At 43.7% G+C, this 25,963-nt stretch overlaps 1 protein-coding gene across 1 annotated transcript in view; it reads left to right on the top strand.

Moving 5' to 3' along the window:
- The first annotated feature begins 3,215 nt into the window (after window positions 1-3,215).
- svila (supervillin a) overlaps window positions 3,216-25,963 on the top strand; it is a 40,892-nt gene continuing 18,144 nt past the window's right edge. Inside the window, 18 exon segments of the mRNA XM_070853331.1 lie at window positions 3,216-3,273; window positions 6,706-6,769; window positions 7,685-7,776; window positions 8,984-9,047; window positions 9,158-9,297; window positions 9,386-10,106; window positions 12,488-12,571; window positions 14,496-15,356; window positions 15,747-15,797; window positions 15,799-15,873; window positions 16,564-16,598; window positions 18,237-18,301; window positions 18,898-19,034; window positions 20,682-20,982; window positions 21,613-21,672; window positions 22,451-22,598; window positions 22,659-22,937; window positions 24,114-24,279. Coding sequence (XP_070709432.1) covers window positions 3,216-3,273; window positions 6,706-6,769; window positions 7,685-7,776; window positions 8,984-9,047; window positions 9,158-9,297; window positions 9,386-10,106; window positions 12,488-12,571; window positions 14,496-15,356; window positions 15,747-15,797; window positions 15,799-15,873; window positions 16,564-16,598; window positions 18,237-18,301; window positions 18,898-19,034; window positions 20,682-20,982; window positions 21,613-21,672; window positions 22,451-22,598; window positions 22,659-22,937; window positions 24,114-24,279 — 3,401 coding nt within the window.

Below are 25,963 nucleotides of genomic sequence, written 5' to 3'. Positions count from 1 at the left end.
TATTATATTGAAATATGCTATTTGTTTAAGTAATTCATTGGACATCTGTGCCTTTTTAAAGTACATTTATCTGTGTGTATGTGAGTTGAGGAAATGAATGATCAGAGTGAGATTTGGATTTTGGGGCTGCTGAACTCTTCCATGTGTGATTCATTCAGTGGTGAGTGACTGGCTGGAGAGACAACAGTTGTTCATTGTGCTGCACCTGCTCTCACTCTGTCAGGACACACAGACAGAAATAGAGTGCCTAACAGGGCAACACACACACACACACACACACACACACACACCAATCATTTTCCACAAGTTTTCCACAAGCCCTGTGATGATACATGCCGTCATATGCATAAGTTGAAGCACTGTACTAAACACTAAACAATCTAAATGCAAGTTATAATTTAGTCTCCTCTACTGCTTCATGTGTGAAAACTTTTTTTTTTTCTAATTTAGAACCTGTGATCGATTAGTTATCAGAATTTTTTTTTAAAAAGGATAACACTGAAGTTATGCTTCAGGAGCAAGTTGGGGTTCAGTGTGTGAAAGAATAGTCTTCTCCAACTTAGATTCCTCCTGTAAGAGCAATATGTGAATGAGGATGTGATGTAAAAGTGCTATACAAATACAGAACATTTACCATTTTTGTTTGACTAAGAGCCAGAGTAACTTATGTCTTGTGACTTATTTTTATTCCTGGGGCATTCTGGTTAAATTTAGCTATTAGAAATAATTAGTAATTATCAGAGACTATAGGACTAGGAGGGCACCACTTCTTTAAAAAGAAGAAAGCCAATTCTAACTCATTGAATAAACTAAATAATCAATTTGGTATCATAACTGATAAACTACGTAATAACCAAACAACCATTAATCCAGCAGAATGGCTTTTGAATTCATGCAAAAAACACATTTCTGCTATCAATTTGTTTTTGTGCCACAAGTGAACAGACTTGTAACAAGTTTTATTAGTTGAAGCTGTGAAAAGCTAAACCATTATAAAGAATGTATGTTCAGGATGTGGATCCAAAACCAAATTCAAATTTAACATCCAGATTTACCATCAAACCTAGTGTTGTCACTGACATGTCGTAAAGAACACTTTCTTTCTTAACACACAATTTTTGCTCTTTAAGGTCAAAGAAGAAGCACGCCCAGATTTTTCATGCTGAAATCCCATCATGCCTCGGAAAAAAACACATCACGCAATGTTGCAAATGGAGTTTTAGCCTTCCATTGTGTGTGTGTGTGCGTATGAATATCCTTACTTTTCATTCTCCAAATTTGTATCTATACTGCAGAGACTCCGACTGTGGTATGTGTCTGCAGAGATGTGCGCTGAATCCCTTAACTGCGCTCTCACCAGACCAGATGAATATCTTTCCTAGGGGACGCCATAAATCTGGACTTTATTTCTAAAATGACTGTCGGAGAGCCCAGAGCAGGAGACGAGCCTCGCTGATGCTTATTCCTCTCCCTCTCTGTGTTCTCACTCATCTGATAGATTTTCTTACTGCGAAGGTGATGCAGCCATCAAGCTCTTGTCTTCTAGCAGACCTGTCGGGGAAGTCTCTGCGTGCTAGAGTCCGTTGTGTGTTTATCTCATGGCTACTAACTGGCTGCACATGTGAACTTGTTCCGGCTGAAATAGCGTCCACTGAGTGAGCAGACTGGGGGGATGATTAGTAGATTATTATTATTATTATTATGACCTGCCTTTTTCTTGTTGCTGTTTAATTTCAGGAACCTGCACTCGTGGTATGCATGATAGGCTACCAGCTCACAAACACAGACAGAGAATCAGTCAGTCAGTCAGTCAGACAGTATCTCGGCACACCTTAGCCAGCCTCACCAGTGAGGACCACTAAGGGATTTGATGTGATAAACGTGGTCTGTGTCTGTAATTTTGAAAAAACGGTTCAACAACCTGCTGCACATTTCCAAAAAGTTTGACGGGGTGCAGCGAGACCTGTTCATCCTGAGAAGGGAAGAACACTGTCTGTCGTCTCCTGTTTGCTGCTCTTGCCGTTCTGCTCCGGCCGAATTGAGAAACAGACCATTTTTGACTGCGTCTGTTCACTAGATCTGCTACATGTTGAAGCCTGGCTGTTTGGCGGCGGCGGCGGCAGCTTTTGCATCTGAAAGCCAGCGTTGGGCTCTTGGCCAGCCTCCCTGCAACGCCCTCTCTGTCCAGCCACATCATTATCATCACTTTGATGCACAGGGGTATGTGTTGTGCAGTGGCGAATGTTTTCTTGGCCTTTGCAAACTGAATAATAATAATACTAGGAAGCCATAGGGTGATTATACACCCTATGGCTTCCTAGTATTATTCACAGGGAATATCACTTTGTGTGCTGTGGAACACACACACACACACACACACACACACACACACACACACACATCTGATGAGTGTGTTTAAAAAAAGAACTGTGGGGCTGTCAATAGATCAACCTATACAATAACCTTCCCCTTGGAAGACTGGACTTTCTTATCTGTCTGAGAGGCTAATTTTAACGTTCTACTCTTCCCCCGCTGCTTTTGTTCTCTCTCTCTCTCTCTCTCTCTCTCCCCCTTCCTCTCTCCTCCTTTGCTGATGCTATGCACCAGTCTCTTTGGCATCCCGCTCATGTGCGTGAGCCAAGGGAAGGAAGCACTTTTCTGGGACACCGACTAACTCTGTCTCTCTCTCTCTCTCTCTCTCACACTCACACACACACACACACACACTTTGTTTCTCCTCTTCTCTTATTCTGCACTGTGGCACTCTGGATACTTCTCTTAATTTGTAGTAAAGATGAGGGGATGGTTTTTTTTGCTGGCCTTGGCTAATGAGCTTAGCCTGTGCTGAGCAGCTTTCAGCCCTGTTGTAGTGGCACTAATCAGCCCTTAGTTGTAAGCAAGAAGAACCAAATCGGAGGTTAGGATCTCAAAAGGGGGCAGAGCTGCAGCAACAGCCTGACCCCTCCCTCTGTTTGCCTACCAGGACTGCTTCTACTGGGGCCGGAACTGTGGCGAGGATGTCTCTCTCTACTCTGTCCCCCTCCCTCCCTCCTAAACCTCCTCCCTCCCTCCCTCTGTCTGTCTGGCCTGGAGCACTGACAAACTGCTTTTTGTAGCTGCATCATCTCTCGGGCAGCTGCCCCTCGGTCCACCCCATCTCCTCATCTCTTTCACCTGTTTTCTGTCTCACTCTCTCTCCTGACTTTGTTGGCAAAATGTATCGGAATCCATGGATCTCGAATTACCTGACTCACGTCAAGTTTTGCAGCCAAGGTAAGAGCAGCTCGACCAGAGCTAAGGTCTGAAGCTAAAGCCGAGGGCTCGAAGACATGTCAACCCTGGCTGTGGCTCTTAGAAGTTGGGAGAGATAAGGGACTTCTAACAGCTCAGGGGGGTGTTTTAGGGAAGAAGCTATTTCCAGGCTCCACAGATACTTGGACTCAGACGTGAATGTATTTTTAGGCTTTACCACGAGACCTAGATAACAAACCTCATTTATTAAATAACCAACATTGTAATTGCTTAAGGACCTAATTTGCTTTTATCACAATTATAAGTGTAATAAATTGTTTGAATTCTAAATATACAAGGATATATAACTAGATGTTTAACCAGCCAGTCTGCCCAAAGTCAAATGACCTATTCTCATTTTTAAAATGGCAATTTTTTTTGTAAGGAAAGAAAATAATTTCACTGGATTACATGATGATGGTGATATGAATCCCTCGCATTTTAAGAGTTTAAGGTTATTGTAGCTTATAGCTGTGTAGCATCATCCAATTTTCTTTAGCCTCTTTTGATCCTCTGACCACTAAAGAGGAATGGCACCTGACAGGAATGAGTGAAGAATTTATTGTACAATGAATAAACCGTGTGAACGTGTCTCCCATTAGCTAATGAGCTGACTAACTGACGGTTGGCAAACTAGCTAGTACGTCACCAAGCTTCTGGAACCACACGTTTATGACTTTGGCCTCAATACAATCAGTCATCAATCCACTTATGTTTCCATTTCATCTGTACTTTGGTAAATTTGGTGGCTGATTATGCACAGGTGGCCCAACCTTCCATGCTTTGACAGGAACAGTGAACTTGGACCTTTCGGGGGGGGATGGAGGGTGTAAATTAAAGTTTGTTTGAGGATTCAGCGGCTTGTATTCTGTTTGTTATTAGTATTACAGATAATTGCCCTCACCTAATTTCTGACTGTCCATCTGCTTTTTAGTGCTTTACCTCTTAAGCCTCAGTTGTAATTTAAGCCTCAGCAGCAGGTTGAAGGCTGGGTAGATGGGCAACTGTTGGGCAAGTTACACAGTCTTAAGACTTGTTTCCTTTTGGGCTCACTGTAATCCCAAGAATTTAAATTAATCCCGAGTCTCAGCCCCTGATGCTTCTTTGGCTACCACCCTGGGTGTTTTGTGTGTTAAGACATGAATTATTGCTGTTTTATTCACACTTAGTCATCTTCTGAATAGCTCCCCATCTATTTGTAATATGTTATGACTGTGAGGCTTGACCCTAAGCCTCAGGAGAAAGTGGGATTTGTCTGAACAGAACAAGATAGTTTAGTTTCTTTGTGTGTAGATGGTATAATATACTCTTTGATACCGTCACATAAAAGGCCTTCCTCACTTCAGAGCCTGAATGACACTCCACTGAATCCTGACATTATTTTATCTTTGAGTTTGATCACTGTCGTGCTGCTTCTACAGCCTCATCAACACTCTGGGGACATGGTGCTATAGCAGCCATAGTGTTTCTGTAGATTACAGCCAGTGGCTCTGCCACATCTGTCACCATTGTGGAGGTTTTTATGCCTGTGTGTGGAATAGTGAATGTACTGAGGCACTTTCTGAGAAGGTTCTCCCCGATGGGCCACATGCCACTACATATAGCCTGAATGAGGTGTAAAAGGAGTACAGGTCTGGATTGTGGAGATCTTCATATGTTAGACAGACAGCCCCCGAGGGACAGACGCATTCGTTGTTTTCACACTAGCAGCTAATTAACCTTTATTTTGGCATCTGGTTTTGTTTAACACTCAACTTAAAAGGAAACTTTTTTTCTTGTCAACTTGGGTGTTGTTCTTAACTTTTCATACTTTATGACTGTTGGCCATGGTAACATTTTGCTCGCCACCTGTACGTTAGAGAACTGGGAATCAGGCAGAAACTCGTGGACTGTGGAAGTCAAGTGTGAGCTTCCCACAGCTTTCCAAAGATCTTCAATTTAACAGGAATCATCTCAAACACTTGAGCCCAAACCCTGATGCTGCTCCACTAGCACACATGCTTAATTAATTAAGTACCACAACCTCACAGTAACTTAAACATCATACTGTGTAATTACCTGTAATTGGTCACAGCAGCAGTCTGCATGTCCAAATTCTCCACAACAGAGAGGGTGAGTAAAATATCATGGTCAGTGATGGCATTTCTAAATTGCCCAACGTGTTTCCGAAAAACCATTAAATGCCTAATCAGGACATTTAGTGACTATACTGAAAGCCTATAAACAAAGGGAGTGAAAATGGTTGAATTTACAAGGTAATCGATGTATCGACTGAGGTTTGTTATCAAAACCAGTTTAAATTTTCTAGTTTTCATCCTCTGCGAACACATGGATAGTTGTTTGGGATTGCTGCATAGTGTCAGAAAAGGATATGTGCGCAGGATTTAAAATACTCAGATACTTGGATGGTGTCAACATAATATTTGGATTGGCTCAGATAACCAGGATTATCATTCAAGGGTCACAGAGAACGAGGTGGGGGTTTCACCCAGCTGAAACGACACGCGACCATCCCCAGCCACATCCCGGCGCCCCGCTCTGTCCAAATAAGCCCCTCTTTCTTCTCAAGTGATGTTTTGCTGAAATAGGAGGGGTTTAAGTCATCAACCCGAACATCCTTAATAAAGACCGAAAGATCTGGATCTGTGGCCTCCGGGGAGAGGTTAGGTGTTTGGGTGGAGCACCGGGGGAGACGGGGGTGTCACGTGGCCCTGAGGTGAACTCGGAGAGGATGAAACTAAGATCATATGTTTGTCCTAGGATTGCATGACGCTTGCCACTCTGAGATCTCAGGAGAGCCAAAACCACATGTTTGAGGTTTGAAGATCATAACTGAAGCGGACATTCCTTAAAGGGATATTCCACAGAACTCGCATTCCTTACAATACTATTTATGATTCTTAATGCCTGTGTTAATGAGGCTGTATTTCTCTGCAAGGAGGTGCTGATGTCACTTTTTACCCTCGTTAACTGACTTTAATCACATAGCTTCATAATAGTGTGTCCGTAAGGATTTTGGAATCGGGCAGTGTGGTTTCACAGTCTCTTTGTGCTGTCCCCTGCCCGTGTTCATGGTGGGTGCAAAGCTGCTGTTCTTCCTGGCATTGCCCCAGCTGCACTGCAGCCGTGCCATGTGATCAGACTCTGCAGCGCCTGTCTCAGGGACACGCATGCAGTCACTCCTCTATCAACCCATTAAGGCTATGACCTAATGCATGACACATAGACACTGATACTTAAGATGGAGACCGCAAGCTGAGTGTCTGGTTGCTGTTTGTGGGTTTTGGGGGCCTTGCAACTACGCAGATATTTTGATGTGATTAAGTCAGACAGACAAATCACTGTTTTCCACGTGATTATTTTTTTAAATTTTTTGTCATGACTAAATGTTATACTCTTTGTTTTTGTCCACAGGACTTGGGTGTGAGACCCCCATCAAACTAAGCAATCACATATTGCTACAGAAGAGAGCTGTGAGGTAAGATTTGCTAAATGACTTGCTAAATAACAACTTAACCCATTTCATCAGGTTCGTTGGATCAACATGAAAGATACCGTGTGTACAATTTTGACATCATTGAAATTTTCTGCCTTTGGTCATTCCTAAGTGGTAAAAGAAAGAAAACGAGACTGTGGTAAACAGCAATACAGTGCAAGTTTTCCAAAGGGATTATCTAATGTTTCCACAAACAAAAATGACCTTGTCTTGTCTGGCCTGGTCTTGTCTTGTCTTATCAGTGATAATAAGCATCACAGGTTGCACTGCAAAAACTAATAATTAGCCACCATAACCCATTGGTCATACCAAACCAGGTAACACTGTTGCAGCAAAACCCTTGCATGCACGTACTGCACAAGCAAGCGCTTTATTTCTTATGAAGTTAACTTTTCCTATGTAAAAAAAAAAACAGAATGCGCTGTTTTGGAACTGGATATATCTATTAAACACATCCTGAATGTGTTAAATACATACACATCTGAAATCTTAGGTGCCTCAGAGAGAGAGCTAGCACCCAAGCTCAGTGGGAAAGGAAGGTGAGGTAACTTTGCTGCTCGGCAGAGTAAAACCTGACACGTGTGTGTGTGTGTGTGTGTTAGTAGGATTGCTCAGCATGCTGTTGGCCGCACATCAAGCACATCGCCAAGTCTACATGCTAGCCTCAATTTAGAAAGTTTCCTTTATGGCAGTGATGATGTCGAGCTCTTTGACACCAAGTTGGTGCCAAACTGTGGTTGTGGCTTTGACTTGAAAACATTATGCATGCAGGAATTTAATGATTTCACTCTTGACTGGAGATGCTGTTATGAAAGAAAGCTGATTTCCATGTACATCATTGTAGTCACATGTCAGCCCTGGTTCAATAAGAGCTGCTGTTTTTCCTGTACTCCTCAGCTTACAGAAAGAATTCTCCTTTGGCGAAAAAGAGAACCCAGCCAATATCACCAAGGATATAGATGTTAGTCTATTGGCCAATCTCCCCAAAGGTGAGTATGGATTTTTTTTATTTTATTTCTTTTCACTTGAAAATGGCTCTCCCAATGTCAACTTTCCCAGGATTTTGGAAGTTGTGCAACCAGGTGGATTCATGTCAAGATCTGTCTCAGTCAGGGTTTCTACAGGAGCAGCCCTCACACACTATACAGCATGAACTGCTTCAGTCTCTGTTTTCACTGTCTGACAGTTTCCATTTACTCCAAAATGTAGGTTCATTAACGATATATGGTCCTATAGACGTTAGAGGTCCCACTGGATTGTAAACATTTGATGGCCACTTTACCTTTCACAAGTTGTGATTGGGGGCATTGAGAAAGAAGAAAGTCTGTGGTTGTGAAATTGTAAAGTAGATCAACTGCAAATGGAAATTAGTAAAGGTTTCAGGGCAACAATCACAGATGAACAGACTATTCATTAGTTTCACTAATGAATAACTTTCAGTATTCCACCAACTTTCAGTATCTCTTGTGACGTACACAATAGAAAGAAAACTTGAGCTAAAGTTGAGATAAAGGAACTGCAGAGTCGAGAGATAATTCTCTGCGAAGGATGTTGCACGGACATGTGGTCATGTGGTCAATTGTTACTAATTGTAAAAATACTAAGTATAGCTGCTTGAAGCTTTTCAAGTTAATAGTTCTGAATCTGGACTTTCAGTATTTCTATCAAGTAGCAAGAGGAAATTGAGATGTATGAAGTAGTGACCCCCACTGATTTGTTTTTTTTTTTTCTGATTTGAGTTTTAACATGTCTGATACATGTAATTAACTTGACTTATTTTCTACTGCAAAAGGTATTTTTTGATTGCGAACATTAATTGGGCTTCCACTTAAAATGGTAGTGTTTCTGTCACTGCAGTCAACAAAAGCTGATGGCAGATCTAAATTAAATAATCAGGGTTCAGTCATTCATTCATTTTACTTAATAACATTAAAAGCAAAACCTTATTAGGTTTATAAAGAATTAAACTGAAGTTAAAAGTTGATTCAATACTTGATTCAGTTCCAATAAAATGCTACTGAACCCCAAATGATAGACAATACAGTCTTGATCAAGATCAACCAAAGCGTCTGCTGTCCAGAACTAATCTGTAAATGTCTGTTTGGTTTGGTTTGGTTTGGTTTAGATGGCACTGCCAAAACACATGTTTCTTTAATTGAGCTCTAAAATTTTTATTTTTTGTTATTCTTCCTTTAGTCTCTGAATTGAGAAAACATTTTGAAGGTATTACCACAAGTGCAAGTGACTGGGAAATGAACAGGTGAGAAGGTGATGATGTGCTTGAAAAAAAGCCTTTTTGATCATGATAATGTTGTGCAGGATAATGACATGTCGGAGGCTGAGTGCTTCTTCCTTCCTGTCCGTGTGCAGGAGGGAGCGTGTCGCTAGGCGGTTGGAAGGCATAGAGGGTGAGGTGCATCTGTCTCTCCCTAGCTTGGTGGCCAACCAGCTTCTGGAGGAAGACCCGCCACGATGTACCAGGGCCTCTGACCCCTGTGATGGTGAGACAAGTGCAGTACCTAGACAGTTGTGTACTTCCGCTTTTTTTGCGCAATATGGGAACAACAGACTTGAGCTCTCTCTGTTCTCTTTTCATAGTCCAGCAGTATAGCATGGAGGGATTTGAAAGCCCAGAAGTGCAGCTGACAGCTCCAGGGAGACAGTCTGGAGATCAATGCAGACCTAATCCTCAGTCCTCCGTCCACACACAGTCTGTCTACAGCTCATGCTCCACCACCAGTGCCCTGGAGATGGTGTCCAAGGCCGAACGCATCGCGCGTTACAAGGCGAAGCGGCGCCGGCAGCTAGCTGAGCGCTACGGCATCTCTTTGGATCCGGAGCCGGACTTAGACTGTCCCTCCCTTTACACTCCTGTCTGGAAGGAGTCCGAAGGATCAGAGAGGCGAAACAGAGGGGATTCTGTGTGGGAGGAAGAGCGGGACATCACCCTGAGTTCCTACACCGGCAGCCCTGCTACTCACGCAAGGGCGGGACGCCTGACGCAGCAGCCCGACCGCTCCGACCCGGGTCGTGAGACGGGTCATACCTGGGTGCACTTCTCAGAGAGGGAGAGGCTGATGAACCTGAAGAATCAGCACAGAGCTGCTCCTCCTGAGCCACCATCCTCTTCTTCATACATGGATGTGACATCGTTGTCGTCAGCTACCAGGGTGCCCGCCAAGGACTTTTCAGTCAAAGAGATGCCACCCAGTTCACCCAGACTGAGCAGGCATTCTTCCCTCTCCTCACAGAAACACGAGGTGTCGCCTGGGGACCTATTCATTGAGCAGCAGGCCCACAATATCCTCAGCGGACAAAGGTGAGTGGCCCTTTTGCCCTCCACTACTGATCCCCTAAGTTTAACTTTAAGACTTGAGTGAAGTGAAACAAGTGAGATACTGTGAAAATGGTTAGTCTGTATGGTATTTCATTAGCAGACCGTTCCTTTTCTAGGGTTGAGACTCCAGCTTCTCTTCAATCCAAGTACACAAGGTTCAACTATAGTTTCCATGTGGTTAAGAGCACTGCAGTACCATTCTCTTTAATAGATGGACATGCCATGACAGCGTTATCCATCAGACCCTCCCTCCCTTGATCTCTGCCTCTGTCCCTCTTACCCACACATGTACAAGGGCGTCCTGTTGGCAGGTGTGTGGTTTATTTACTGTGAGCTTGTTCTCAACCTTTGAGGATCCCACTCAGACCTACAGCTGTGCTAGCAAATTACATGGGTAGATTAATGCGTGTCTGGTGTTCCTATTCTGGAGATTTCAGGTGCATCTGTAGCAAATTTCTGTACTTTTTGAATTCCCATAAGAACTCTCACTGGCCAGGAAGAGCTATCAGCAAGGCTGCTTGGTTGAACTAAACTACTGGATCTGTAGTTCTGTAGCTCTGTAGCCCACATTCCTAAAGAGAATTGATCATCCTTAAAGATTGTTCCCATGGGTAATTACAACATTGTAGTCCCCAAGTTACATAAATCATTTAGTCTGAGTGGGTTAATCTGGTCCTGGTGCACACACAGTTTCCTGTCCAATGAGAGCTTAAACTCTACGACACCTTCCACATTTGCATGGATTTACACGTTACATACTGACAATGTATGTGGACACGACACACCGTACTTTGGTTTGTGTTATGTCGTCATAACTGAAATTGTAAAAAAGTTGTGATCACTTAATCCTTGGTTCAGCCAATACTACCAGTTGCAGAGGGTACTGTGCCCTCTGCAGCAGCAATGAATCTCTCCACTAAGGTGATACTACAGATAGTATCAGTATTTCTATCTTTATTCCGCATTTCTTATGTACCAACTATCTGACCCAGCCCGGTCCTTGGGCAGATCTTTGCCCATGTTTCTAATGAGCAAATGAAGATGATTCTATATTCAAATATGCTGTCATTTCCTACCCTTTGTTCCGGTCTACATCGCCCACTCTCGCAAATCCCTGACCCACAGCTGGGCTCGATCAGGACCAGCGAGGCCTCATGGGAAAGAAGCAAATAGGAGAATCCCCTCTTCTTCTCAAGGTTTCTGTGGACCCTTCAAAATTCGCTGTATGGCATCATGGCATGCCATAAGTCTGGCATTAATAGCTACATTTTAAGATGTAGTAATAAAATGTTATGAACAAAGGTTGTCTGCTTTTTTAACCATGTAATAACCTTGAGTTTGAAAGTTCAGTTTTTCACAAGGCACAGTTGAACATAATGTTCGTTACAAAGTTTTAAGATGCTGTCGATCAGCAATATTGGCCATTTTTATTACATCAACCCTATTGGTGTCTGTACATATTTAGTTCTAGTTAAAGATGCTTTAGAAGAAGACATTTGTGGCAGTTTATTTTTCACAGTATGGAAAACGCCTCCCTATCCCATTAAAAGGTGTTGGACACTTGGACATTACCTTGATAAAATCTAACAGTGAAAATTATTATTATTATTATTATTAGGACAGTTTAGAGGAAGACAATAAAAAGGGAACGAAGTGCAGGTCCATGGCTGACATCAAAACAGGAGCAATGTGGCTATCAGAGCGCAGAGATTATGGCATACCACGTGATGTCACTATGCTCTGGTCCCTTTGGGTGCTGGACACATTGACACTCAGACCCCACCCGATCGGCCTGAGTGTAATTTGAATTCGGTACATCTCAGCTCTTTCTGAATTCATGGCTGAAGGACGTTCTCCTTGATTTTGTTGAACTCAGGCCTGTACTTAATGAAACTTGTCAGGCCATTTGTCTTTCTGCAGGATCAGAGGGCCAGCATGTCTCATTCGCCTTTAGTCTGTGGCGGAGGGAGGTGGCATTTCCTCAGAATATCAGCTTCAGTAGATTTGGCCTCAGTTAGACGGGTCTGACTTCAGTGAGCCTTCTCTTTTGATACAGTGAAGCATTGAGAACACATTTTATTCCACATAGGTGCTGTCAGGAGACAAATCTGGTCTAATCCAAGCCAACGGCCATATTCTGTTTTCCCCGTCTGTCACTGCTTCTCATTCAATGCACACTAAAAAAGGAATATTTATAGCACCTGTTTTATTCAGTGTGATGCCCCTCCTACAACCACAATATCTATCAATCAATTAATCAATCTGGTCAAACTCAATGTGAAGTCAGTTGTGTGTGCGTGGTGTGTGTGTGTTAAATAAAAAAACCTACACACTTTTCTCCCATTGGTTTTCCATTGGTACAGTGCGAAGGCGAAACTGAGCACTGAGTGGTTCCTCCAGACTGATGCTGAGGGCGACGCCCATTCCCTCATCAACTGGCCCTCGAGGTACACCCAGGCTGGTTGTCTGACCCCAATATAACCATGTTGCCGCTCAGCTGGACTTGGCCAAACCCATCAACCCTTATGAGCAGTGTCTGTTAACCTGTAGGCCAGAATAGAACCCAACACTGTTCCCTATAAGACTAAACTTTCTTATTTGATAGGGTTAAACCTCACGTAATCAGTTTGGGTCCTGTGCCGAATACACAATTATTAAAGAGCCTCTGCTTTGAGAGTCAGCTGACATCAGATCGTGACCAGCATCATTGTTCCCTTTGCTGTGGACCATAACTTCATTTCCCATGCACTTGTTGAGTTTAATTCCCATGTGAGAGCAAGTGTACACTTTCTAGGAATTTTAATATCTCTGGTGTCCATCATAAATATTGATAAATGTGCCAGTATATAGACATTCCTGATTACATCAGATCTGGGCTCATACATTGTGTTAAGAAGTTGTTTTCAGTATCAAAGGAATCCAACCATAGTTGTCTGCACTTTCACCATTGATATACAAACAGGTGTTGTGCTCAGTGGTACCAGGGCACCAATAAATGTAAGGGTTCCAATTATGTGTGGACAATCAATACTGTTCCTCATACGGTGGCACCAAAATGTTGGGGTTGGTACCTTGTTTAGGGTAATTTGGCTACCAGAAATAATGAATAACTATCAAAGATAATTAATAATTGTATAAAGTAATGGGACTTTGTGTAAAGTCCACATAGATTGGGGCACCACCTCGATAAACAGAAAGCCATGTGCTGTAGCTGTTAGCTTAGCTTCGTCTCTCAGTCGAGGCCTATTTGTAAAACTGCTTGTGTGAGTGTGTAGGATAAAGGTAGCAGGTTAGGAGAGGATGGTTAGTCGCATGCAAGTCCCTGTGCTTGTGTGAACAACTAACCTCAACTAACCGTAATGGCTACACAGTAAACTAGAGCACATCACGGTAATTAAATCCAACTCAATGAACATTAAATCAAATCAAAACAAATACATTAACAAGGATAAACCATTGCTTAGCCATGTATACAGTTATGCTATGATATATATGCCCAGTTAGAGTTTGTTACCAGTCCTCAAAGTCCTGCTTCTCAGCCTGTTGATGAATCAGGCTGGTGGAAAGGTGTGGTTCTTTGTCCTTGCTGTCCCTGTTGCAGACTGGAGGAATCCAGTTGCCGGTGTGCTACAGACTTTGGGTCTTACCTGCTGGTGCTGATAAGCTTGGTTCAGGCAGGGCTTCATGTCACTGCCATGAAAAAGGGCTGGCACCTCAGGGATGGAGAGCTCTCCTCAGTCCAGATGAGAGCTGATCTCTCCCCTATCCAGGAGAGAGATCAGGAAAGAGAGAGATCAGCGGGGGAGATCTGATTTTGTTGCCTGATGTTGTAGGGCCAATTGTGGCTGTAAAGCTTGGTCCAGGGGTTATTTAGCACCTGTGTGTGAAAACTTAAGGACTATGGGAAACTGAGTTCAGAGAGATCAAAAAAACATGTAGTCCTCACCATTGTCTGATGGCGCCCAACACAGGAAATGCTAATAGTTAATAATTCTAGTTAACAATGCTATTAATTCGCTATAATTTGCCTACCTTAGCAACATTATGATTTAGGAAACATTTGATCTCACAAGACTAAAAATATAACCAAGCTTTCGATATCAGCTGTCGCTATTTGACAATTTTGGTACTTGATTCTGAGACCACATTGCAGTCATTTATTGAAAAGTATACAACAAAGAGTCAGTTCCTCCCTTGATGCCGATGGGCATACACACACAGAATAATCTTGATTAGATGAATAGTTGATTGCTGTGTTTGTTTGCTGCTTTTATCAGACCAAATACTGTAGTCATCAATATGAGTTTAAGAGACGTATGCTGTGTCTATTCATGTAGTCCAACTGTTAACCAGCCCTTTGTTTCCCTGAAGAATTAGAGTTAGGGAGAGGCTTACCAGGGAGGAAGGCCGCCAGAGGAGCCCAGAGCTGGGAAATGTTACAGAAACCCCGGTATACCACACGCAATTTCAACCTCAGACTCAAACCTTTAGACGCTACCACACAGACCCACCAGGCCCCCAGCAGGCTTACTCCCATTCCCACCATCACCCCCAGGCTCCGCTCACTCAACCCAGGCCACCAGGAGGACAAGAAGTTGGCGGTTGCCTCAGTTATCTGTCCATGGCCTCTGGTCCCACATCCAGAGACGGGCAGCAACATCAACCACAGCCCCAGGAAGACGACACTGAGGAGTTGGAAGACTTGAGGAAAGAGGGCCGTCTGAGGAGCAGGAAAGCAGTGCTGCCCTCAGAGGTCCTCTGCAGGGAGAGGAGCACTGAAGACTCACTTAAAGGAAGGTGGGAGGAGGAGCTATGGATGGGCAGGGCACTGAGTCTCAATCAGGCAAGGGATGCTGAGGCAGAAGACCCTGCAGGAGGAGCACTCAGAGGCAGGTGGGATGAAACGGAGCACGCCTCCTATCTGCAAGCATCAGAGAGCGGACCCAGAGAGATGACCGTCACCCACATCCATCCCAGAGCAGCACATGCAAGCCCAGCAAACTCCCCTTGCAGTGCAGCCCTAAGCCAGTCTGTGTTAGATGCTGAGGATCATCATTGGCCCAGTCACACGAACCTGCAGCACCAGGCCCATGACCCCAGGAGGGTCAGAGAGGGGGAAGTCTTCAGTAACCGAGAGAGTCAACGAGTGGCCCAGCTCAGACATTCCTACATGGAGAGCACCACCACCCCTCAAACCAGCCGCTGGAACGAACTGTAGGTGGCAAAGGAAAATGCTACTCACTAGCTGACTTCTCCAGAACTCACAGTGCTGCTTGTTGCCTAACATTGGCTGGTTACTGAATGACTAACAAGCAACTAAGGCAGGGGCGGAGCTTCCATCAGTACTTATTCTGTGGCACAGTTTCTAATCAGTAGAGATGGCATTTGTGCATTGAGCTTCTAGTCAGCTTCCTATGATGATTGTTTTTTCGTTCTTTATTGTCACTGTGATTAATTGGTCTCTTCCCTGGGGCTATTAAACATATGCAGGCTTAAATCCCCAATAGATCTGCATGGTCTTGCTCACATACTTCTCCCTCACCACACTGTATTTTCTCTTTCCTTTTGGTGCTCTGTTCCCTCTCCTTGGGTGGCTCCTCCAGTGAGGTTGAGAGGGGGAGTGCATTTGCGGGGCTACGCCCCATGGAGAGAGGAGAGGGACCGGGGGTGGTTGAGGGTGGAGAGTAGTGACCTCAGAAAGGTTTAGGATGCAGCCCATCACTTCTGCTGAGCACCAGGAGACTGATAGGTACTGCTCAGGACTCAAGAATGCACGGTTTAGAGTAGAGACTGCTAGAAAGATATCCACATCATCATGCATGCTAAAGAAATGTGATAAACATAAATGTTGATTCCAATCTTTGGTGTACTATACTGACTAATCACCAAGTTTAGTGTACAAGAAATAACTCTACAGTATATTGTAAGTCCCTAACCAGCTTAATGCTGCAAGCTGGATCATAGTTAAACACAGGCCAATGGGTGTGACACACACATACGCAGATGTGCATACTCTCATTTTCTCCGTGATTTTGCTCGTCACCCTAACAACCTTAGTAAACAGGGAAGCTTAAAGGCCAAAGGTCCCTCTGATTGGGAATTGGCTGTGCTCACCATGTGTGAACATACCAAAGAAACATGAATTGGCCTTTGTTGGTAATCACCCTGAGACCATGGACTTGGACCAGACTTCTGTAATGCCATCTAATTCTCCAGCTTAGTCTGCTGTAATGCTTCCTATTGCTTTTCATAACAACCATATTTCCATCAGACCACAAACAACTGCTTTTCACTTCATCTCTTCACCTCTTCTGTAACCAGCTTTCTCTTTCCCCACTCTTATCACTCACACCTTTTTACAGATTACTGAGTTTTAAGCATCATTGCACGGAAACCACTGGCTTTTGATGATTGTCTCTTTCTTTTTGCACTTTTGAAGGCCCTGTGTGAGTTCACATCTTGCTTCTACTGAAGGTAAGTTGTGTTTTTTTTTCTCCCATAGAGGTTGGAAGGTTTTAGAGTTTAAGGATCTGTAACAGTGTTTGGACATGTAATGCACACATTTTGCCTCAAATTGTTTAAATACAAGTGTGTTTGTTGATGAACTTAGACATTTAAATTGCACACTATTTTCAGGTAAATGTAAAGCTCATGAACTACTGTAGTGTCTTTACGCAAGTGTCGTTGAAGTAATTGAGTAAGCTAGGCTCGCTTTATTGGAATTATCAGCATGGCTGTAGTATGAGATTGCTTGACTTGAACTCCTGGCTAATGACTTTTTTATTGTCATTTTTCAGTAATGCTACCAAACAAACATTCACATTATATTTAAGTTCTTGTTGTGTCACCTCCACAGCTCTCTGAGTAAAAAGAGGTTCATCAGTCTTGTGCGTTTGGGTCTATACTTGAATAGTGCCTTGCACCTTTCTAGTCATTTCGACCACTCAAAGCGGTTTTACTACATCCAACCATACACGTCATACAGATGTGGTTGAAGGAGACTATTCTTTCACACACATTCACACACCAAAGCCAAGCTTCAGGAGCGAGTTGGGGTTCAGCGTCTTGTTGGCGAGCTGGGGATCAAACCAGTGTCCAATGAATGGACCGATCATTGACACTCGTGGGAATAGTTGTTAGGTGATGTCATGTGTCCTGCAGCAGCAGCCATGCCTCTTGCTCTGCACTCTCTCACCAGCACAAACCGGCACAGGTTTTGTGCTAATAAGCCAGATGGTGCTGGTGGTGAAGATAAACACGACGACAGTGATTGATGGACACTTAAAGCAAACAAGTGACAAGTACACATTTTAAGGTTGTCCTCCAGTGATTTAGTATTGTGTTTTCATAATCTTGTTGGGACTCAATGATTCATACTATAGTATACTATATAAAATACTGGCTTATCTTTCAGTTAGAGAAAAAGAGGTTTAAGGACGTGAGTATTTAACTGTGTGTTCACAACAAAAGCAAGATGAATTTTACGATGCGAGCAAGTCTGACCGTGGGTTTACTTGCAAAAATTATGTGAATTTCTTACTAAAGTTGAATGAATTCAACTGATGTGACGTTAATTTCATGTATTTGCGTCGTGGTATGGCTTTGCCTCTACTAGTGACTACCTGCGTCTTTACATTGACTTTGTATTTAGTTGTTGTCAAAGCCTGTGAGTGATACTGACCCCTAACATCCATTTTTCACCAAGTTGCTTTCAGTGGTAGAAGTCCTGGTATTCCTCGTGACAGTGTCACATGTGTTCTAAACTGTTACTGAAACGAGACGATGTTTACACCAGATTAAATATTAAAAACCATGACATCTTGTCATTGCTGTTACGGTTGCATCATTACATCAAATGCAAATATTCTAAATAATGTCGTGCATTATTTCCCCCCAAAATTCAGCCCAACAAGTTTTATGTCTCCACAAAACTCCAGAACTTAAAAAGATCTAGTTTGAATGTTCAATTGGTCAGCATGAGTTTGCAATGACGAGCCCACCAGTAGGTCACTGCTTTTTTAAAGGAGATCGTTCTTACCATCATCTTTCATGGAAATGACATTCCAAGTTTCTCAGAGTTTCTAATGTCTTTATAACTTCTTCCCTCTGTAGCTGCTGAAGAGAAGCTCGATGAACGGGCCAAGCTGAGTGTCGCGGCCAAGCGCTCTCTGTTCAGGGTGAGCTTCAGCTCTCTTCTGCTCATTCCTCTCATTCCTATTCTGATTACATGCTGGTTTCAGACACCCAGCATAAATAAATGTGCATCCAATCAAGGACATAAACATTGACACTCAATGATCTTTCTTGTTCTCTTCATTTTTTTTTTTTTTTTTACTGTCCTCTCATTCCTTTGAGGATTTAGAGATCAAAACTTGGAAATAATTATGATTTGGTTTTGGCACTCACATTCCATCATAACAAGCATTTTACTGGAGCACATTTCACTCCACATCTGTGAAAATAATATCAAACATGCCTGTAGTCTGTAGTCTGCGTAAGCTCCAGTAAGGAATTTCCAAATAGCTTTGATAATGGATATGATCTTAATACAGTCTGTCTTGAATCACTGTTGTGCTAATTTCTACTGCCACGTTCAGTGCAAATATTCTCAAAAAACAGTCTTTGAAGACCATGTTTCAAGAGTCTTTCACGTCACTCCACAACAGAGTGACCTCTGCTCCAAGATTTTCCTACTGAAGTTGAGTTAAGGTGAGGTGAAATATTCCGTTGATTTATAACGATGTCCCGTGTTTACCCTGATGTTTCCATGCAGGAACTGGAAAAGAGTACTGATGGCAAAGCCCCTAAACCACAGCCCACGAATAAAGCAGTGAACAGGAGGCGAAGACTGATGCAAGACCGATCCAGGACTCAGCCAGTCACCACTGAGGAAGTTGTCATCGCTGCCACGTACGTCTTTGCAAGTTACTTTGTTTAGTGCTGAAGCTAAAGGAACATTGTGACGCGGAGATCTAACTTTTTCAGGTCTACGTGCAAGTATGGAGCTAGAGCGAAGGGGGAATTAGCTTAGCTTAGCATAAAGACAGGAAGACAGTCAAACTTTAGGGATATCGATCTGTCCAGTTAGGAAGCACAAGCGATTGGGAATCAATTTCACTTGTTATGGTGCAAGTGAAAGTGGAGAGGCAACAGCAAGACGACCCCCAAAAAGGGACTGGTTTTGCAGGTGGTAGCCACTGACAATTGCTCTCTCCTTATCCTTCCTGCCTGATTCTTCTGTAGTTTTGCGTTTTGACAGTGTCCTTGTCACTACTGGTAGCATGTATTTATTTACTCTGCAACATTTTTATTTTACATTTTTATTTTTGTATTCATGGTGGTGGTCACTTCTATACTATTGCAGCACCAGAATTTCCCCCCAGGGATCAATAAAGTATTTCTATCTATGAGGCGGTACCTGCAGCCCATTCACATTGTACAGGTTGCCCAGCTGCTCCAGGATGGCACATCCATTCGTGCCGTCCTAAAAAAGGTTTGTGTGTCTCCTAGCACAGTCTCAAGAGCTTAGAGGAGATACCAGGAGACGGGCCGTTATGTATTGGTGCATCCAATGTCACCTAGTAGTGCCACAGACCAGGAGCTCACTGATGCCCTGATCCAGGTATGGGAGGAGATCCCCCCTCCCCAGGACACAGGCATACAGGCACATGGGGGCCATGCACACTATTGAGCCACATTATGAGTTGCCATGATGAAGTTGGATCAGCCTGTGATTTCAGTTTTTACTTTAATTTCAGCGTGGTTTTGAGTCCAGCCCTCAGTCGGTTGGTTTCCACTGATCGCTGTTATGTCATTTTGTTCCCAACAAATTGCACAATATATATTATATATATGTATATTATATTATATAATATTTGAATGTTCCCTTAATATTTTTTTTAGCATTGTCGTTGCAACATGCAACTCTCCCATAAAACCATTAACGAGGAGTCACAGGCATTTTTTACCTTTCTGTTTGTGTACAAAAAACCATCAGATTTTCTGTTCTGCACAAGATTCAAAGTTCCCTTAATATGTGAAATTCTCCATGATTTCTCCAGCCATCTTTTGGAACTCCAAACTTCCAAACCTTAACATGCTTTATAGTCCTCGCCCTTAGATTGAATTAACCATTTTCGGAATTACCTGCAAATCACCTGGTTCCTTCCCCGTGTGACTGACATGATCTTCACTGAATGCTGCTCAGTCACCACAGCATAGTCTTGGTTTCAGAGTGGTTTTCCCATACAGGATGTGTAGCGTGTGTGTTCTTTGCAGTATAAAATCCTAATATAAAGTATAAAGTCCTGAGTTTTGGTGCCCTCCCGTGTGAATGGAGGAAACTACATTGAATCATCAAAAGAATAAGAAGACTAGAGGGATTTTACTTAATATCACGATTTTGTTTGAGGTGGGCATGACTCACACTGTGTAGCTCTGTTTACAGGATGCCTTGTTATTAGATCAGATCCACAATGCTGCCTGCTATGTAGCATTCCACTTACTAGCTTGCATGAGAAAGTCTCTCTTTCTCCCTGGTTGTCTTCCTGCCCTCAGCCTGAAGGCATCCTCGTCGTGGAGTGCTGCCGCCCAGGAGCAGGCGTGGGAGGTGCAACAGGTGCACGATACCCCGGAAGTCCAGGACTCTAAGCTGGTGTCCACAATGGAGGGAAAAGACCGGAGTCAGGCTCAGGACGAGCCCGACCTCAGCACGCTCAGTCTGGCAGAAAAGATGGCGTTGTTCAATAGACTGGCTCAGCCTCCCACCAGGGTCGCTCACACCAGGGTGGGCACACGCCAGCGCAGGACCAATGCTCGGTACCAGACACAACCTATCACACTGGGAGATATGGAGCAGGTATGGGAAGATACTTTTTTCTCTTTTCTGTCTGTAGTTCCCCTTGAAGTTCCTCTTTACCCTTATTCTAATAACATATTCCTGTTTCCTTAGTTTTATGGTTTAGAAATCACAATACATTCAACACTTCACCACTAAGTGTCATTTTTGTGTTGTACTCATTTGAAAATATATTACTTTAAAGGAATAGCTTAGCACTTAAAGTTTGTGTATGTATTGCAAACTAAGGCCTTAGAGGTGCTGGTGAGAGAGGTATTGGTCCTCTCATCAGACTCTCACCAAGAATGTAAATAAGCCTATTCTCCAAAGTTTTAAGCATTCATGAAACTCAAATATTTATATGAATTTTATTCATACGGCTCAAGGCCACAGATCTTCTAAGGGCTTTACAAGGTGTAGAGCATATGACAGCCCTTGTCCCTCACTTGGAGAAAGAAAAAGTCACACAGAAAGGGAATAGAGAGAGAAACCTCAGAAAAAGAAACAGAGAAGCAATCCTTCTTCCAGAATAGACTAACATGCCGCTCTAGGTCAAAGGGGTTTAAGGCCTGTACGGTGTAACCCATTCCTGCTTTCAAAATGAAGAAAACACAAACCAAGCATTGTAGCATATGCATATTTCATCTCCAGGAGTCTTCAGATATTGACATCAGGGAGGAGCTATGTGACAGCCCATTAGAGCGCCTACAAGTAAGGTTCCTCTGAACTATCGCCGTTCGTTTGCCTGAGACAGTGAAGGCTGACATGGCTGACATGAACAACACACGGCATCTCATTTATGGCCCGTGTCCATGTTGTGTGACGTCATTATGAATGTGCAGAGCACGGCCTGGCTTCTGGATAATGACTGAGTGAATTCTCATCAGTGCCAGTGACGAGGCTGTGATGTGAGGATGGGTCATGCTGCCTGTGGGCCAATTGAAAGATGCCTCTGTTGTGGAGGAGGGGAGAACGAAAGCACTTTGAGTCTTCATCCCCACATGGACTGAGAGTAGCCATAAGTCATCAGCTCAGACAACACTGAAGCAAAAGGAAAAGAAAGAGTTAGAAAACTCTATTTACTTAAAAGACAGTTGCAAGATTACAGTTTTCTGGTTTCCATGGATGTGAACTGTTGCTCGTCATTTATTGCTCAGCAAAAGTGCCAGGTTAGTTTTATGTTTTTGATGTGGAGTAATGGTTTTACATTTGGAAAATGTGTCTTTTTGCCACAAAGGACGGGTGTATTGTGTGTAGGGGGGGGATGCTGGCATGGCTTTGTGATGTGGGCTGCTACTGACTGGCAAGATAGGATGCCCTTTCATACTCAGGAAGTGCAGTGAGTGAGGCAGGCGGTGATTAGTCAGCATGATTTTGTGTGTGTCTGCAATTTGCCCGACCTGTTCCTCAGCCTCCGCGGCAAACTGACCCATGTTTTTTCTTTGTCTCTGTCTGCCCCCCCCCCCCCCCCCCCCCCCCCCTTACACAGTTTCAAAGTGACACAGGGTTCGGACACCTCCCTACTTCACCGCTCTCTTCTACCCTGAAAGCAGGAGGCACCGTCTCCACTGACCATGCTGGAGACATCCACATAACCAGAGCAGTACCGCGAGGCAACCCCCTCCCTCCCAGCTCTGGCAGGTCTCTGCCCCCTCATCACGCCGCCGGCCCAGCCTGGAGGTCCCAGGTCTCTGCAGACCACCAGAGGCACTGCAGAGCCTCTCCCAAAGGAGAAGACGGAGCTGATCTGGAAGGAAAGAGGAGGGAGCTTCCCTCTCCTGGGGGGCTGGTCAAGCAGGCCGCTCTGCCCCAGCTTCAGACCGGAAGAGAGAGGAAGGGGGAGGAAGAGGAGGAGGAGCAGTGGCTGTCAAGAGAAAGGGGAGGCAAAGATATGCGGAGCTCTGAGGAGTGGCAGGAGGTGTATCTGAGGGAGGAAGGACGGTCAGACACTCAGAGCAGCAGGGCCATCAGTGGAGGTAAGAACAGGAGAGGAAACTACTGGCTGCCTCCTTTTGCATCATACAAGTACTTCCTTCTTGTTTAAGATTTACATTTTTGCCTCTCGTCTCTCTCCGTCTTGTCTACTGTTGACCGTGCAGTGTGTGCGAACTTTGAATTTCTCTTTGAGAATCTGGCATCATATAAACTGTGAAAAAGCAGAATATCACGTTCAAATAACATTATTTGTTAGGCTTTGACACTAAAGAAAACAACAGCGGCCATTTTTTTTTTCCTGTCTACAAATGCAGTCAGTGGTCCTTTTATTTAGTTTACTAACAAAATAAAGAGATAGGTGAAGAAAGTGAGTTCTAAGGAGCCAACTGTAAGTCAATTTCAGACTGTGTGCTAATTTTAATAACACCCACAACTAAAATAGTGAGCATAGTGCACATTTTATCATTACCATGTTATTTTAATCACCAAAGGTGGTAAGTTGTTCTGGGTTTAACGGAACAAAAAAAAAAGAAAGTGAAGCAAGACAGAAGAGTGATGGACTTATTTGGACGATGGGCGATATTTAAAGGGCAAACTGTGAGAGTAAATACACACTGGTGTTAGGTTCAGTCCACAGTAAACAACCATTTCTCACTCCACCGCTGGGCAGCGGCAACTCCGAGCCAAACATTTTGGTTGTCTCTGTATCAGTGAGAGCACAGACACCGACAGACAGACAGACAGACAGACAGACGGTCACGTGATTGCTGTCTTTTCTGGGGATGTGGAGGACACAGTGATAGAGCAGTATGGCTGCACATACGAAAACAGGCTGGCAACAAGTGAGCTTCAGTGCTTCTCCAGAACAGCGTGGGTTATTTGATTACAGCCATGGCACGGAGGTTTAAAGCTTTCTGCACTGCTTGTCACAGGCGGATAAGGGCCTCTTGGTAAGCATTAAAGATGTTTGCTCCTATACTGCTCGCTTTGCACAGTTAGAGCAACAACTGCACTTTTATTGAAAACCCTGTAGTCATGGAAGTTTTATTTAGAGGGGAGTACGGGAGACCGGGGATATCAGTCTGCCTGCTCTTCGTGTACAGAAATGTGATGCCATATTAAGTCTAATCCACCTCGGCAACCATGTCAACATTCATGTAGTTGCTGTCAAGTTATTGATTTTACTCACTCCCTTGTGCGTGCTCTCGTGCTCACAGAGCAGCCGGACTCCACTGTGGGACCGTCCAGAGCAGTATCTGCTGTGCCCAGGAGTGTGTGCGAGTCTCCGGTAATGGATATACACACCGACGGCCTGGTTCAGCCTGAGCAGGAAGACGAGCAGAGCGACCCGATATCATCCAGACACATGTCCATCAAAGAGAGGTGGGTCCGCTGCTGTGATCAGCTGTCATTGATTTTAAGCTATTGTACTCCACGGATCACAGGCGCAAGTACTGTTCCTATTTCATTGGCTCTCAATTTCATTTACATCAGCTCAGCCTTAGAATTCTATCCTCTTGCATCAGTTGAGAGAGGAGGCTTCCTTGTCATGCTCTGCTTAAAATGTTTTTTCTTAATTTTCAGCCACTACTGCTGCACTGCTGGGCTCCCCAGGATAGTACATTAACAGCAGCAGTATGCTGGGTATGGAATAGATAGAATGGTATTTTACATTCATAAGAATTTAACAGGGAACCCTGTGTGCCTGCACAAGCTGCTTATGTCCTAATGATGATGTATCATTTTGTGCTGGCAGTAGTCGGGCTTCTTACTGCATGGAGGCTCATCAAGTTGATGCAACAGTGATGCATCGAGCTCTTACCAGTCAGATCCATGGCTGTGCCCGGTGGCTAAAGAGGTATATCTTCTTTTAACTGAAGCCAACTGGAGTACTGGATGGATAAAAATGATTGCATTAGTTCAGTTATGTCGCATTGTGTTAACAAGCACAGCAGGCTGCACGCTAAATTGATTGACACAATGAAAGTACAAAAGTGGTGTTTAATGGTGTGTGTTCCCTCTCCCGGTTGGCTTGTTGTACTTTCTCTCACATCTCCATATTTCATTGTATCAGGTCTTTGAGTCTGGATCTTACTGGAGGCAGATTGTGTGTCCCAGATACAGCTGGCCATATCTGTGCTACTTTCATCCTGTTTTAGGCCCTCGGGGCAGAACAGAACATACCTCACTGGGTCACAGAGAGGCAGAGGTCACTGCCAACACCCCGAACCCTCCATTTATGGGTCTTGTATTCTTCCTATTATAATAAGATATATAAAAATCCTCCATGTGCTTTATATGTGATCCCAGTTTTCCACAACTCCTCCTTGTGATATCTGTACGCCCAAACAGTGATTTTAAGTTGTTAGTGTCCTATAGCCCATTCCCTAACTGTTTTGCCCACATTTACTTTAGCTAAAATGAAGAAAGCTGTCCGACTCTCCCAGCTCTGGCAACACTGACTGTCTTCTCTATGTGGTCTTTTGTCTAATTTTACTTTAGCCGCCACCAGTCTGTCGATCTGTCATCAGAGCTCTGCAGTATTTCTGACCGTGGCATGCTGTCTGCCTCTGCTCAGTGCTGGCTTCACTGCAGACGGCCCCGTGGATGATACTAAAGGGTGCTCAGCCTGTCTTTTGTGGGCGTTAGTGTTGTGACAGCAGGGAAGAGTTCAAGCCATTATCTCTACTGGAAATCACAAAATGTCATTTTTACATCTTAAACAAACGAGAAAAAAAAAAGTTAATTAGAATAGAATTGTAAGATTGAGAGGAGCTGGTAGGCTGAGCTTTTAATAGAGCTAGGCTGTTTCCTTTGTTTCCAGTCCTTATGCTGAGATAAGCTAGTTGACTCCCAGTTTAAGCTCCATTCCTCAATGTGCAAAGGTGAAAGCAGCATTGAAGTCCTCATCAGACTCTAGACAAAAAAGCGAGACATGTAACTCTTTCTTTAATAGGAGACTTTATGCAGACCAACATTCATCCAAGTGCATTTTTTATAATGTATTTTTGATTTACAGTCACATGAATCTGGATTTGGTCCAGTCAGGTCCTGCTCTTTAAAGACT

The sequence above is a fragment of the Pempheris klunzingeri genome, chromosome 21 (genome assembly GCF_042242105.1).
Source record: "Pempheris klunzingeri isolate RE-2024b chromosome 21, fPemKlu1.hap1, whole genome shotgun sequence".
Taxonomy (NCBI): Eukaryota; Metazoa; Chordata; class Actinopteri; order Acropomatiformes; family Pempheridae; genus Pempheris; species Pempheris klunzingeri.
The sequence above is the reverse complement of the archived record's forward strand: the minus strand, read 5'-3'. Positions and strand labels throughout refer to the sequence as shown.